Source organism: Phodopus roborovskii, unplaced genomic scaffold (genome assembly GCF_943737965.1).
Source record: "Phodopus roborovskii unplaced genomic scaffold, PHOROB, whole genome shotgun sequence".
Taxonomy (NCBI): Eukaryota; Metazoa; Chordata; class Mammalia; order Rodentia; family Cricetidae; genus Phodopus; species Phodopus roborovskii.
The window spans coordinates 29,667,439-29,683,230 of NW_026126480.1; the positions used below are offsets into that span (position 1 = coordinate 29,667,439).

General features: G+C 45.7%; 1 protein-coding gene across 1 annotated transcript in view; it reads left to right on the forward strand.

The window, feature by feature from the left end:
- Positions 1–15,792, forward strand: part of Vwa3a (von Willebrand factor A domain containing 3A) — a 47,463-nt gene that overhangs the window by 13,362 nt on the left and 18,309 nt on the right. Inside the window, exons 6-18 of the mRNA XM_051192833.1 lie at positions 5–111; positions 3,250–3,375; positions 4,008–4,116; positions 4,306–4,371; positions 7,440–7,565; positions 7,955–8,090; positions 8,188–8,291; positions 9,131–9,211; positions 9,581–9,675; positions 10,744–10,863; positions 13,870–13,944; positions 14,130–14,274; positions 15,127–15,322. Coding sequence (XP_051048790.1) covers positions 5–111; positions 3,250–3,375; positions 4,008–4,116; positions 4,306–4,371; positions 7,440–7,565; positions 7,955–8,090; positions 8,188–8,291; positions 9,131–9,211; positions 9,581–9,675; positions 10,744–10,863; positions 13,870–13,944; positions 14,130–14,274; positions 15,127–15,322 — 1,486 coding nt within the window. The remainder of the gene's footprint in view (positions 1–4; positions 112–3,249; positions 3,376–4,007; positions 4,117–4,305; positions 4,372–7,439; positions 7,566–7,954; positions 8,091–8,187; positions 8,292–9,130; positions 9,212–9,580; positions 9,676–10,743; positions 10,864–13,869; positions 13,945–14,129; positions 14,275–15,126; positions 15,323–15,792) is intronic.

A 15,792-nucleotide genomic window follows, 5' to 3' on the forward strand; every position in this document is an offset into this window, starting at 1 on the left:
ACAGAGTCTCATTGATGAGCAGCTGAGCCTCAAGGAAAAGTTGTTTGTCCTGTCCTTCGGTGTCACTGCCAAAGCCCTCTGGCCAGACCCTGTGGAAGTCAATACCTCCACGTGAGTGGCTGCCAGGCCTCCACCAGATGCTTGCTTGCTAGTTCTGGTTCAATGGAATGTTTGTATTTTTGTTTGTTTGTTTGAATTAGGATCTAGTGTGGCCCAGGCTGGCCTCAAGCTTGCTATGCAGCTAAGGATGGCCTTGAACTTCTGATCTTCCTGCTTCCACCTTCTGAGTGCTGGGGTGGTAAGTGTACACCTAGTTTATGAGATGCTGGGAATGGAAACCATGGCTTCATACGTGCTGGGCAAACACTACCCATTGAGCTCTGTCCCTAACACTTCACTGAATGATTAAGATGCAAACTTCAAAACCATAACAGGTAGGGAGGCATACAGCAATGAACACAGCAGCAGAAATATAGGCAACAGTTCAGTTTAAAAGATGGTAAGATGGTTACCTCCAAAAGTTCTTTACAAAAAAAAAAAAAAAAAAAAAAAAGGATAAAACCACCACAAGACAGCTTGCTGGCTTTTTTTTTTTTTTTTAAAGTATTTATTACTTTACTTTATAATCCAGGACCTAGAGCATGCTGGCCAAGTGCTTTACCACTGAGTTACATCCCCAGCCCCAAACACCACTTTTATGCAGCAAACTAGAAATGAAAGCTTTATTATTATGAAAATAATCATGTGTGTTTTAAATAACCCAAACAATCTGAATGGATAAATAAGAGTGAATGAATCTCTTTTATACTGCCATTTCTACTCTCACCACCCAATAATATCTTTTAATATCTGTCTCCACAGACAGGCTACACACACATCCATGTCCTATCTGGTTTAGGCAGAAGCAAGACAGCTGGGCCTGGTGGTGCATGCCTGTGTGCCCAGCTAATAAGATGCTCAGGCCAAAGAATGACAAGTTTAAAGTCAGCCTGAGTTAACGTTGCCAGCCTGGGCAACTTAGTTATGCCCTGCCTCAAAATAAGCATTGGGAGTAAAAGGAGGTCAAAGGGCATATGGCTTTGTGTTACAGCATTGACCTAGCCTCTATCTGGAAGTAACAGCACAAGCCACAACAAGCAAACAGCACAAGCCACAACACGCAAACATACTATTCCATTGCATAGATGTCCTCTAGTTGGATAGGCTAGTGTGGGATTTAGGGGGATTTGGAAAGAAGATACATAAGAATGTCTGTTTGTGCCAGAAAGTAGAAATCTGTTGTCCATGATGACAGTGTCTTTAATTGACCCTATGACGTTAAGTATACCATGCTAGGTACTTTACAAGTATGAACATATTAAAAATCTACAGCTATTGTAATAGAATTATAATACCCTTTTTGTAAATGAGAAAATGTGGGCACAGGGAACATGCCTGGCTGGAATTGCAAAACTCAGAGCAGGAACAAAAGCTAAGCTTAGGATAGAGGCACCTGCCACCAAGCCTGGCAACTTGAGTTCAATACCCCAGAGCCCGTATGATTGGAAGGCTAGAACTGATCCCTGACCTCCATACGCACAGCATGGCATGCTCAGTCTACCTCCCCCCAAATAAATAAATGCACTAACAACCTAAGCTTTGATCCCCTTTTGCCCAGTACCACCAGGGAAGAGGGCAGTCCAGTGCTGGTCTCCACCACAGTGCTCACTCTCTCTCTCTCTCTCTCTCGCTATCTCTCTCTCTCTTTCTGAATAAAGCTCACAGAGTTGATGTCAAGTGAAATGAGGACCAGGATTCTGGCACGTGACAGCTACTCTGTGAAGCAGGAGATCATTTTCACTGTTTTCTGCTCCAGCTAGACCCAGGCGTCACTCTGAGATTATTTGGTCAAGAACTCGTCAGCTTCAGTCATCCCTGGGTGTCCCTTACATCCCTGTCATTTCTCTGCCTCAGAACCATGCCATTTGCTCCATTATTGATTTTTCATCACATCAATTCTATTTATTATTGAAAGGAAGTATTTATAAATACCATAACTGAGAGGTCCATATCACTTGCCATCTTTAGGAAGTATAAGTAAATGCAGTGAAAATAATATATTTCACCTTGAAAACATTATTGGCTGCAGAAAGTGCTTAGATTTGATGCTTAGACCTGAGACTCGGGCTCAGTGCTGAATTATTTGCAGGGCATATACAAGGCTCTGGGTTCCAGGTGCCTTAGGGAGGCAAGGTAAAAAGCCAACATATCTTTACACAGTTAAACAAATACAGCATAAACAAAAGCAACACACCTTTACATAGCTAAACAAATGCAGCATAAATAAATGCAACACATTCTTACATTGTTAAAGATTCTATTCCACAACAGGATGGCAACCTCATCTTATACTCACTTCATCTCCTTGATTGTCTTATTTTCCCTTGTGCTTGCTTCAATTTCCTGTCATTCAGTGAATCACAACACTAGAATCAATAGGCTATACCACATACATACCCCATACAGCTCAGGTATGTGGTAGGTTATGCCATCTAGGTTTGTATAAGTACATTCAGTAATGTCACACAATGGCAAAATCACCCAGAGACATTTCTAGAATATATCCTGGTCTATTATCCAAGCATGGAGCCACAAAGGCTATTGCCAAAGCCAAGGGAACCTTGGTGAAAGGGAAAGTATTGGCTCAGGATTCCCAAGATCAGGTTCTCAACACAAATGAGATTTATTTGCCCCAGAGGAACAAAAGGCAGGGATAAGGGACAAAGACAGGAGATAGAGGAAAGGGGAGAAGGGGAAGGGAACAAGAGAGAGGAGAGAAAATGGGCAAGGGAGAGCTGAAGGGATATTTGCCCCAGATGAACAAATGACTGCCTTTGAATAGAGAAGAGACCAATGTGGCCCATAAGAAAATGGTAGGTTATAGAGGTAAAATGAGAAACCCCCTGTTAGGATGTGTTTAATTTTAATTGGGCATGTTAATTAAGCAGGCCAAAGGGGGCTTTTGATTGCTGGACTTCAATACTTTGATAGCTGGACCTTGGTAGTCAGCCTTAAGAGGAGGAAGTGGCCAAATACAAGAGTGGACCTTGAGGGAATGTAATCTAACAAATTGTATCCTGGCAGAGGGAATTGACAAGAAGGGCAAGGCCTGCCAGAGCCATATGCTCGAGTGGGCTGGTGTCCCTTCACTTGGAGAACCAGGTCGTTAAGCTGCACATGACTTTAGTTAGGTTCTGTGTCTGCTTCCAGCCTCCAGGAACTCAAGCTCTGGGTAAAGAAACTGCAGCCCGAGGGAAGCAGCAATCTGCTACAAGCCTTGAGGAAAGCCTTGGTTCACAAAGAGCTGAATGCTTTGGTGACCATACTGAGAAGCTGGTAGGCCTCCTTTCTTCCTAAGCAGATAATGGACTACATAAAGGAGGTTAATGACCCAAGCAGTGTCAGACAAAGCATCACCAAGCATAATGCTTCACACACTCTTGAGAGAATAATTCTGTTCATAAGCTACCCAAGTATTCTCGGGGCCAGGGATGGCTAGGGCTGCTGTTCACCCTACATCTTACCCAGGTGACCTAGGACACAGAATGATTAGAGGGTGTGGGAAGTTGGCTCCTGTGTAAAGTACTCTTGAGCATGAGGACCTAAGTTCAGATCCCCAGAACCCATGTAAAAAAGCATTGTAAGCCTGTAATGTTGGCACTGGGGAGACAGCAATGGGAGCAACGGGTACTTCCTGACTAGCCAGACTAGCCAATTGGGGAGTTCCAGGTTCAGTGAGAGACCCTAGCTCAAAAATAATAGCAATGTAGAGAGTAATGATGGAAGACACATAGGGACTTCTGGCCTCCATATACACACATACATGCATGTACAATCACGCACAGGAACACGCGCACATGTAAATACACACACAATGAGGTGCTTCCTGGGAATTACCATTTTGACCTGGGATGTTCGCAGCAGTTTCAGTAGAAGTACCTGTGCCTCTTCTTCTGTCTGCTCCTCAGTCCAGATCAGCCTTCTGAATTCCTGTCTGACTACATCCAGCAATGCACCGTAGGACGGGACTTCTTCATTCATGTCACCACCTACAAATGCGACAATCATGTGCCCTCTGTGAGCATCTGAACTTTTTCAAAGCTCCCCCTTTACAGCTGGCAATAGGGAACTGGTCTGGCCTTGGAGACAGTGCCTGAGCAGGGCCCCCAAGCACATACCTCTCTTGTACCTACTTCTCCTGGCAATCAGGAAGTGTGGGAGGGTCGGTGTGGCTTTGCCAGGGCTGACTCTGTCACCATCCCCCAGGCTGTTCTGAAGAACCTCACAGATGTGCTTGGAGGTTTCTACCACTGCTACAACCCAGAATCAGAGGTAAGCCTTCTGAAGACCAGCTGTACCTACCACCTGCCCCGGGGCCGTGCCTGGGGAATCTGGCCAGGACAGACTATGCCACATGCTTTCTTTCCCCGATTCATCATGCTTGCTCTCCATGCCCAGTGACTTTGAACAGGTAAAATCACATGACAGTGAAAATGTGCAAAGAACAGGGGCAAGCTAAAGTCATAAGCTTTTGGTAGATTGTCTGATGAGCTGGTCACACACTTGTGAATCTAGAGATGTTTGCCTGTGCAGCAGAATCCTCCATCACTTTCTACAATATGAACACAGCCCTAGCTTGCTTCAACTCTCATCAGATCCTCCAGGCTTTCCTAAATAAGCCCCTACTATTGGGAGAGACTCACAGAAGGGCAGAAAGGGTGCTCCACCCCTTAGCAATCCATTCATTGATGCCCTTGTCTTAGTTAACAGCTAAGCACCGCTTGCTCTATGTTGTCAGAGGAGGTAGCAGTTAATGCACTGTTCCATCTGGCGGCTGCATCTGTCTGATGGAAGATTCAGTCTGGGGTGGTGTGGTAGTGGGGGGACTTCATACTGGCTGTGCTGTACGAATCAGAAAGATCTATCTCAAGTTGTAGGCCAGCTACGTAGCGAGACCCTGTCTCAAAACAAAACAAAAGGAATCAGTCAACAGCCATGCCTGCCAACAGCCACCTGGGGCACCGAGTAAAGGAGGGTTTGCCCCTCACAAATGGTCTCCCAGATCTTCCAGCCTCGTTTTAGGTGTCACAAAGTCTAGCTTCTCATGTTGAGCAACAGCCCAGTCACCATTTTACTGTCCCAACTCTGCTTATAGAGGCCACAGACTATATAGGGATAGAAAAAGGAAATGAACGAGAAAAGAAGATTAAAGAGGAAACATTTGTCTTGTTAGTCATGGACATGCCTTTAATCTCAGCACTCACTTGGAGGCAGGGGCAGGAGTATCTCTGTGAGTTCCAGGCCAGCTCTAGGACAGCCAGGGCTATATAAATAGAGACCTGAGAGCTGGGGGGGGGTGCTGGGAGGAGATCTTAAAATCCTATAATCCCAGCACTTGGTGTGAAGGCAAGAGGATCAAGAGTTCCTTGGCTAGATTGAGAGCTTGAAGCCAGCCTGGTCTGTATGAGACCTGATGTCAAAGGAACATAAAGAAAGAGAAAAGCCAGTGAGATCGCTCATTACTGCTTCTACAAGGTACTTGCCACCCAGCCTGATGACCTGAATTCTATCTTCCAGGATCTACATAGTAGAAGGAAAGAACTAACTCCCACATGTTGTCCTCTGACCTCCACATATTAGCTAAGGTACTCTTGTGTGTCTGTGCACATTCACACAGACAGAGAGATGACAGAGATGAGAAAGAGATGACAGAGAGAGAAAGAGATAATAGATGCAATTAAAAACAAAAACAGGAAGCCAGCATCCATGAGCATCCCCTGGTCACTTTATCCTACCCCACTCTCTGGCAGCTCTCAACTGCTACCCATCTCTGTGGACGTACCTGTTGAGAGCATTTCACCTAAATGGAAGCATACACCTTTTGTACCCTGCCTCTCTCACGTAGCACGGCATGTTGTAGCCACTGTAATACGTCACTTTTATGGGTAGGTGACATTCTGTTGTCTAGACGGAGTAACATTTTGTCTCGCCCTTCATCTGTTGCTGGATGTTGGGTTTTCCTCTTTTTGGCTACTGTGAATGTCGCTGCTGTGACAGCTGTACAGGACAGTGATCTGCGGCATTAGAGTGAAACTGCTGGCTCCCAGGCTAATTCCAGGGTTGATTTTGGTTGTTGGTGGTGTGCTTTTTGTTTTTGTTGATTTGTTGTTTTGTTTGTTGATTGGTTGGTTTTTCTTTTTTTTTTTTTTTTTTTAATGTTTGTTCTTTGAGACAAGATCTGAAGCCAAAGACATGGCTCAGTGGCTAAGAGCACTGACTGCTTTTCCAGAGGACCTGGGTACAATTCCCAGCATCCAAAGTTGGTTCATCACTGTTAGTATCTTCAGCATACATGTGATGCATTGACATGCATACAGGCAAAACACCTACACACATAAAATAAAATAAACTTTTGAAAGGCACAGTCTCACACTATAGCCCAGGCTAACCTCAGACTCATAGCCATCTTACTGTTTCTGACTCCTAACTGCTACAATTGCAGGCATATATCACCAGACCTAGCTCTTTGTAGTTTTTTGAAAGATAGTCTTCCTATGTAGCCCGGACAGGTCTTAAACTTAGCAGTCTCCTTGCCTCTGCCTCCCAAGTTCTGAAATCAAAAGGTGTTCACTAACATACTTGGAGTCTATGTTTGTTTATTTATTTATTTGTTTGTTTATTTTGAGAAACCACAAGAGCTGCACCATTCCACATTCTCACCAGTAGTACACAAGTGTTCTAGTTCTCCACTTTCTTATCAGTATCTGTTGTTTTAAAATTAGTATTAGTGTGTGTATGTGCACATACATGTTGAGGATGCTCGTATGCCTAGGCATGTATGTGAAGGTCAGAAGACAACACTGTGGAGTTCTTTCTTTTCACATTTAAATGAATTCCAGGGATCAAACTCAGGCTTACACAGCAAGTGCCTTTCCCCACTGAACCATCTTGCTATAGAAATTTTTAAAATTGCTATTAATATCATCATTGCCATCCCAGAGATGTAAAATGTTCCTTTTTTTGAGACAGGATCTTTCTATGTAGTCCTGGCTCTCCTGGAACTTGCTAGATAGGCCAGGCTAGCCTCAGACTCACAGAGATACTCCTACTGCTACCTTCTAAGAGCTGGGATTAAAGGTGTGCATCACACCTGCCTTAAAATGTTCCTTTGTAAAGTTAGAAAACCTTCCAGCTGTTCAAATTCTGAAAGTTAGTTCTGTACACATGGAACAAAAATATACTGGTAGGCCCTGTCTAGTATATGGACCTCAGTCTATTACCTCAGTTTCAAATAGACAGCCACACAGCCTTGGGAATTGACTTGCATGCTTGCCTTTTCTTACATTTGACAACTACTGCCATCCAGTTTCTGGCTATCTCATTGCTTCCATCACTCCCAGGTCTATACAAATAGGGATGTGGATGAGCTCCTAGCAGAAACCCAGAAGGCTCAAGACCTCCTCAACCAGGTGCAAGCCTTGCGCCACAGCGGCCCATGTGAGGAGCTGGCCTGCATGATCAAGGAAGTAGGCGACATTCCACCATTGATTGCCTTTCATTGCTGACACAATAGCTATGTGAATTAACCTCTGAGGCCTCGGTTTTTTCACTATAAAACTGCCCATAACAGGAGGTGGGGCCAGATCAAGGCTTGGTGGACTGATCCCTTGAGTTTCCAGAACCTTGTGATCTCAGTCCATGGTTCTTGGATCTTGGGGGAGAGGTGGACAATGGAAGAGGAACAGGTTGCTGGGGACCCTTTCCTGTTCCCTGAAAATCCAGAAAATCCTCACAGTTGCCTTCAACCCATCTGCTAATGTTTTAAAAAGCTCCACCTAGGGGGAGGGGTGAGTGGGGAAGAACGTTCCAGCTCTGAAATGTGATTGTGTAACGACAATTTTGAAATTGCACATAGATCTCTACAGAGATTGCCAAAGGGCCATTCACAAGTCTCTTACCTAAACCCCCGAAGCATGAAGCTCCTCTCACAATCAAGTTTCCAGACTTGGAAAAGACTTCTGCAGAATGGCTCAAGGTCAATGGTCTAAAAGGTATTAAATCCCCAGAGAGGGCAGGACCCAGGTGGCTGATCAGGCTTGGAAACTTTGAGGCCTCCCAGGTGTGCCTCAAAGCTAATGTGTTTTTCAGCCAAGAAGTTAAGCCTTTATCAGGTTCTGGCACCCAACGCCTTCAATCCTGTGGAAGAATTTGTGCCTGTTCTCCAGAAAACAGTGTCAGCTACTGTCCATGAGGTAATTCCAGGTCAAGCTTCTCTCCAGTCCTCTGCAGTACTCCCTTATGCTACTTCCCATCTTATGTTACATTCAGACAGTGGAAGCTTAGGGCAGAGCCAGACAAGCATGGGTGTGAGGGCCTGGATGGTATTCAGGGTTTCCATCCAGAACTCCAGGGCGCTTATAAAATCTAGGGTAATGAGGCTGGAGATGCAGCTCAGGAATGAAGTAGATTCAACATGCATGGGCCCCTGGGCTAAGTACTCAACACCAAAGTATAAACAAGCAAACACAATCTACCATAACTGCTGGTTTTCAAAGATCTGAAAATGGGAGCTAGGATGAAGCCCAGTCTAGAGAAAGTTTGCCTTGCAAGCATGGAAGACCTGAATTTGATCTTCAGTCCCATATAAAAATGCTGGACATAGTAGTACACTCTGCCTCCTGAGTGCTAGGATTAAAGGCACACCTAGCCACCAATAGGTTTTAGTGTCTCTGATTCTTCCCTATATTACCACAACACTCTAACCATGCCTTAGTGGCTTTGATGTTGAGGGGATCCCCCAACAAGGCACCAGACTTGCTGTCAGGCATGGCTCATTCAGTGAAACACACACATATACACCTCCCTCTCCTCCACCCCCACCCTCAGGCTCCTGAAGGCTTCAGACAAGGCCAAGTGGTGGTATGTGTGTGTGGGGGGGGGGGGTAAGTAGGGAAATCTTAATCCAGATGTGCTTAGAACCAGTTTCCTTTCGTGCATATGAGTTGGAGAACCCAGTGCCCAATTTAAATGTAACATTTTCCATTCATGCCTCCACTTACCTGTTCTCCATTCTACCCATTTCTGAGTGCAGAAAGCAATGGTACAATTTGAATGGCATGATGGGACAGTGAAGAATATCCATGTGGACCCACCCTTCCTCTATGAGTACCAGGTCAGTAATGGGTCCAACCCATTAGAATATGGATTGCAAAAAGGTGCTATGGGCTAAATAGACAATGAGCCATTGGCCAAATTTCCTGTGTGTTTCTATGGGGACCTCCTTATACAGGGACATAGATGCTGCACACAGGAGTCTCTGGTCCTTTGGGGTGATATCTGTCTGTCCCACATTTGAAGGAAGTACATGGGCTCTCCCTTTCATAGTTTTGTGGTAGACTAGTAGCACCTGACCTAGCAAAGTGTTTATACTGCCCATACGTACCATTTCCAGAAAACATCTGAAATGCCTCCCCTCCTCACAGCTCCAGGCTTTAATTGCCATGCTTGGCACACTCACTCATGGCAGTCCATGTTTTTACAGAAGCAGCTCGGGAAAGCTGTGCAGATGTACAAGAGTAGGCTCCGGTGGCTCTCCATGGCCAGCAGAAGAATCTGGGGCACTGTCTGTGAAAGGAGGTACTGACCCTGCAAAGTACACTCTTGTTCTTTGTGGGGTCTGGTGTGTGGCCCAGTGTTTATCCAACTCCTCTCTGCCCAGGGGCAGCCTCAGAGGTCATCACCCACATCAACCATCATCACATCTCAAGATCCTTTTAGTTAGAAACAACAGAGAGATGGGCATGATGGTACATACCAGTGATCCCAGATCCTGGAAGGTTGAGGCAAGGGGATTACAGATTTGAGGCTAGTGTGGGTTACATGGCTAAACACATACACACATACACACACACACACACACACACACACACACACACACACACACACGGATAACTGAAGCTCACAGTGAGCGTGAAGCATAGCAGTCTGATGAAGGCACCTGAGAATTCTAGCCCAGGCTTGTCAGCGGTGTGCCTGCATCCAGAGGGTTCCTCTTGTCAAGAATCCCCCAGCTCTGCTTTCCTCTCTGTGATTGTTTTCAGATAGGATTTTCCCTGCAGGTAACAATATAACCATGGAACCACTTACTACCAGCTTTGCATTTCCAGAGCTTGAGCATCCATGGGCCATCAGACTGGCCAGGGAGACATGATATTCTGAATTCCCAGGGTCAAATGCCCACTTTTGAAACATGGTGTGTGCCATCTCCACCCAATTCACGTGAACCCGATAGAGACAGTGCTGTTCCCCAGGAGGAATGAGGATGCCATTGGCAGAAGGGATGAGGAATGCTGAATTGGGCAGCGTGTTGGGGGTGGGGGCATTATCCTAATATACCTCATTTGATACACTATAATTGACTATAAGGAAAGAGAGGTCCTCTGACTTGGAATCACCACATACAGTCCTCAGCACTTAAACGGCCTTCACTATATTCCTCTACAGAAGAAAGACACAGGTCCCACAATACCCCGGATTACTATTATAAGCCTACTTCTGTTGGCCTCAAACCACAAAGATTCTGGGCCATCTATGAGTTTGGCATGCAAAATCCCCCCTGGAAAAACCTTTAAATAGTAAAATGGAATGGAACAAACTCTATCTGAGAGATTCGGATTGCCTCTTGAAGCTTGTGTTTCTCTTTAGGGTTGTTATATTGCTGGATGTCTCGGTGACCAATTCCATGTACATTATTCATATCCAGCACTCCCTGCGCCTGCTGCTAGAGGAGCAGCTGGCCAACAAAGACCACTTCAATATCATCGCGTAAGTCTCTGCAGTCCCCCATGGGGGTCAGGGGAGAGGCTGTGTGTGGATGCCACCACCGGACTGTGGCTTCAGGCAGACAGCTGGGCCACAGACAGTGATGTTATAAGGGTGCAGCATCCTAGGATGCCCCTCAGTTTATCTGATTCGGGTGATCTTGTTTGGGGTCTTAAATAATTGAATGGCTGCAGGACTGTCCCACTGGGGCAAAGGTGGTAAGTGGCCCCAAAACACATGACTTGATCGTTCAGGATGATGTAAATCAGCCCATTGCCCCATTTGGCTTTCAAGCTTGTAAACACAGCAGAAAAAGAGGAGGACCCAGCCATGCCCTGGTCTTAAATCTTAGCCTGGTTCTAGCAAGCATTGCAAATACTTGGTACTCCAATTCTAAATTAAATTTTAATCTATAAATAAGCAGTATATAAAATTTGAATATAAATATATATACATATACATATATGTGTGTGTATATATATATATAATATATAATCTTAAGCTATAGTTTTAAAACAATTTTGAGGCAAGCCTGGGCTACACAGTAAATACCAGGCCAGCCATGGATGCATAGCAAGACCGTGTTTCAAAAACAGAAAATATACATTTTTAATTTCATACAATTTTAACTAAAGAAGGCCTAAAAGGAGCCCACAGGATATGTTATCAGTCTATTAAGTCAGCAGGTAGTACTAAATAATAGGCCAGGGCCTAATCTTTCCTTTCATAAATTCAAATGAAAATGTTTAGGGCAACATTTTCCTTTTTTATTAGCACATAACAATTACCCAAAAATAATGAGCTATATTATGACATTGTCATGTATGCATATAATATACTTCTACATACTCATCCCTATTGTCCTCTCTTATCCCTCCTTGCCCCTCTCTTGCTCCCTTCCCTGGAGAGACATTTTATGCAGTGTTTCCATCTGTTTATCTACCTATGAAGTCAACAAGGTTTCATTGAGGACCTGCTGTACGCCAGGCAGTGTGCAGGCACTAGGATCCAGAAATGAATGTACACAGTGCCTGTCCCCAAGGAACTTATGGCCTAGTAGGGAAGACCCATTAGAAATAAGTGCTGTTGAGTGTTTCCTGATGAATAGGCAGAAAGTTCCATGGACGGTGAAGGATGGAAGGCAGGCTCAGCCCATTCTGTCTGTGCCCAGGAAGGTTACGAAGCCTTCATGGAAGTACCACCTCTTAGCTGGGTCCTGATGGCTGGATAAGGTTTGCCCTGCTCATAGGGATGGTGTGCACTAAGGAAGGGGCACCCCAGGGAGAGGGAGCAGCATGAGCTGAAATGCAGAAATAGTGAGGCACGACGGAATTGTAGGGACCGTGGAGTAGTTCCATGAGGATGTACAGACAAGACGCTTTGTGGATGATGGAGAATTTATACAGGTCTATGCTCAGGGGTTTTGAGTGTTGTGATATAACATGATCAGGTTTTCATCTCCAAATGTTGAAGCAGGAATGTGGAGGGTGATGAGAAGGCCTAACACCAGAGAGAAGGGGATCAGTGTGCTTCTGTTGTAGTCAGGCTAATGGAGTGAGGGGAAGAGAGGAAGCAAGAGAGAGCACTGATGATCTGTGGGCTGCAGAGGGAGGAGCGGCTCGGCTGTAGGGGCTGTAGGTAGGATGGGGAGATGATAGCTCAGGCACGGCAGAGGTGGCTTTAGCCAGGGCTAGTGACACACCAGCAATCCCAGCACTCAGGAGGCAAAGGGAGGAGAGTCAGTTGGTGGTGGTGGGGGGAATAGTTTTAAACACAGTAAATGAGTTTCCTAAGAGCTTGGAGATCTCTAAAAGTGTCCTGGCAGGGGTTCCAGGAAGGAGTCCTAGCAGAGAAGCTTGGCTTTGGGAGCCACTGGTGCCCAGGTATATGGTTGGAACAATGTTTACCCCAGTAGGGAGGAGAGAAGACAGAGAGCACTGAGCAAGCACCAGGGTTTCACTAAAGAAGAGGGTGACCAACAAAGACAGGAAGGGAAGACAGAATATAGGAAGAAAACAACAGAGACTGGAGTTGGAAAGGCAAAGGAAAGACGTGGGAGAGTATTGCCTAACATGCTCAGCACTTACCTACACTGCAGGGGAAAAATGTCCTCGGCAACCAAAGGAGCAGAAGCAAGCAGGTTATGAATCATACATGCTGAATAGCTCCATTTCTACAAATATATTTATCTGTGCATTTTAATGAAAAATGGAAAAAAAAGGGCTAAGATTTTAGGAGAGTTGATGGAACAAAAATGTTTTGCTTCTTTGTATATTTTGGATTCCCAACCCAAGTGCCATAGAAGATTTGTGAACTGACTCCTAGAGACACCCGCTGCAGGTGGCAGGAAGAGGCAAGAGCGCCCTCCAAGGCAGATGCATGAGAGCGGTGGTTTGAAGTGGGATCAGTAGTGTAGCAGCTTTTCCAGGGAGTTTGTCCGCGTGTCAAAGGGAAGAGAGAGACGTTACTGGGAGACAGAGTAGGTTCCCAAGGCACCAGAGTGGAGGGCTCACAGCTGTATGGGGTGATGGGAAAGGGGCATGGAATGTGTCTAATGAGGAGTTATATGGGGTTATCCGAAGAGACTGGCACAGAGTTCCATCTTGACACAGAGAAAGAAAGGTACATTGTCATCCATCAGGGGATAAATTCTCCTCTTGGGAATCTTAAACTCTGTCTTAGAAAAAAAAAAAAAATGAGATCATGGGCTCCCTGTGGGGACAAAAGAGTTCCTGCTGAGAGGGGAGACTTCAGAGTATCAGAGCCAAGCAGCCAGAGCTGTCCCTGCGCTCTGTTCTTGCTTGAGAATCTTGGTGCTATCCCAAAGGGAGTTTGCTTCAATGTGTTGTGATGAACAACAAATTTTGTGACTACCCCAGGCCAGCAATGTCCCAGCATTTTGGGGATTATTGTCAGAATTTTGTCTCCCTAAAGGCCTGTAAAACCTAAAAACCAGGGACAGAGAATGGACGTAAGTCCTAAAAGTAAGCCCCCTTTTGTCCCTCAAAGGTTTGGAAGCACAGTTCAGAGCTGGAAGCCTGAGATGGTTCCCATGAGCCATGACAACTTACAAAGCGCCTGGCGGTAGGTGGCTGAGCATTTCTGTTGCTGTGTCTTAGCTGCCTCCTGCCATTGTCTTCCCAATCCCCCTTTCTACCTGGATGTAGCTCTCTGTAGACCCGCCCTCCCACAGCGAGGGCAGACATTAGAAAACAACGTTCTTCTCACTGTCCTTGGGACCTCAAGGCCTTATGTCCCTGTCTCACCAGGTGGGCCCTGGGTCTACAGTGTCAAGGAAGCAGAAATGTACTCAGCGCTCTGCGGAAGGCCATAGAAGTGGACTTCAAGGACAAAGACAAACATGAGTCTCAGGGCCTCTACCTCTTTACAGGGGGTATTCCTGACCAAGATATTGTGAGTAGCTTCCATCCTGGACATCTTTGTTGTTGAGATAGGGTCTGCCTGGAACTTGCTTATGTAGGCCAGGCTGGCTTCAAACTTACAAAAGCCCACCCGCCTCTGCCTCCCAAGTGCTAGGATTAAAGGCATGAACCACCATGTTCCTTTTTTTATTGTTTTTTTTTTTTTTTAAACTTTCTGCAGTTTTGAGTATAGGCTCCAGGCCTTTGCTTTTGCTAGGCAAGCATTCTACCCTGAACCACACCCCTCAACCCAGCACAAGCATCTAGACTACCTCTTCTCACACTTCCACACAGTCAAGAACCTAGGGATATAGTCACAACCCAGCTCCTGGCTCAGCAGGTCTCAGTTGGAGAGTGAGAGTTCACTATCGACAAGCTCCCAGCATGTCCATGCTGCTGTGTGGCATAGCCGGGTTCTCGGGCCCCAGTCCCTGCCACACCCTGTTAAAACAGGAGAAGAAATTGTGCCTCAGGTTCATGTCTTTCCATCTTTGCACACAGCACTGAACCAAACACATGCTAGGCCATCAGGAAAGGTGATTGGGGTTTAAAAAATGGCTCAGTAGTTAAGAGCATCTACTACTTTTGTCAAAGACCCAAGTTCAATTCCCAGCATCCATGTCAGGAAGTTCACAACTGCTACTCCAGAGGATCTAATACCCTCTTCTGGCCTCTGTGGGAACCTGTGCTTGCATGCATACACCCCCCCACACACACACACACCTGGACATACACTAACACACAATCAGAACTGTTCTTTTAGAGGGAGATGGCAGGGGAACTCTTGGGAGAGCAGCAGCTCCCAGGCCCTCAGGTGTGGACTTCATGTCTCTCTTCCCTTCAGTCCATGCTCAGTGCATATGTGGCAGAGGCCTGTGGAGGTTGTGACCTCCAGCTGAATGTTTGTCTCTTCTATGTGGGTGAACCACAACTGGATACTAAGCCCCCTGTCTGCTATGCCAGCCGTACGGACACAGCTACTGCCTACAAAGAGCTCACCCGCGCTGCCAGAGGTCGCCTCCACTGGTTTGGGGAAGCAGGTATGTGGGTGTTTCCTGTTCCCTTGCCTCTTTCTTTCCAGACAATGTCTCAGCACTGGTCCCTTTTGATATTGAAATAGGGAAACAACATGTGACAGTCCTGTTTATTAAATTAGGAAGGCTAGAGAGATGGCTCAGCTGTTAAAAGCATTAATTGATCTTCCATAGGACCCAGGTTTGAATCCCAGCACCCATATGGCAATTCACAACCATCTGTAACTTCAGTTTGAGGGGTTCCAATACCTTCTCCTGGGCTTCCAGGACATCTGTCACTGATATGGTGCACAGACACATGCAGGCAAAACATCCACACATAAAATAATAGAACAATTCTAAAAAATAAAATTAGGAGGCCAGAGACATGGTTCATTGGGTAAAGGGGCTTGCCATCAAGCCAGAGTTCAATCCCTGAATCATACTTGGTGGAAGAAGAGAATCGAATCCCACAAGTGGTTCTCTGACCTTAATAC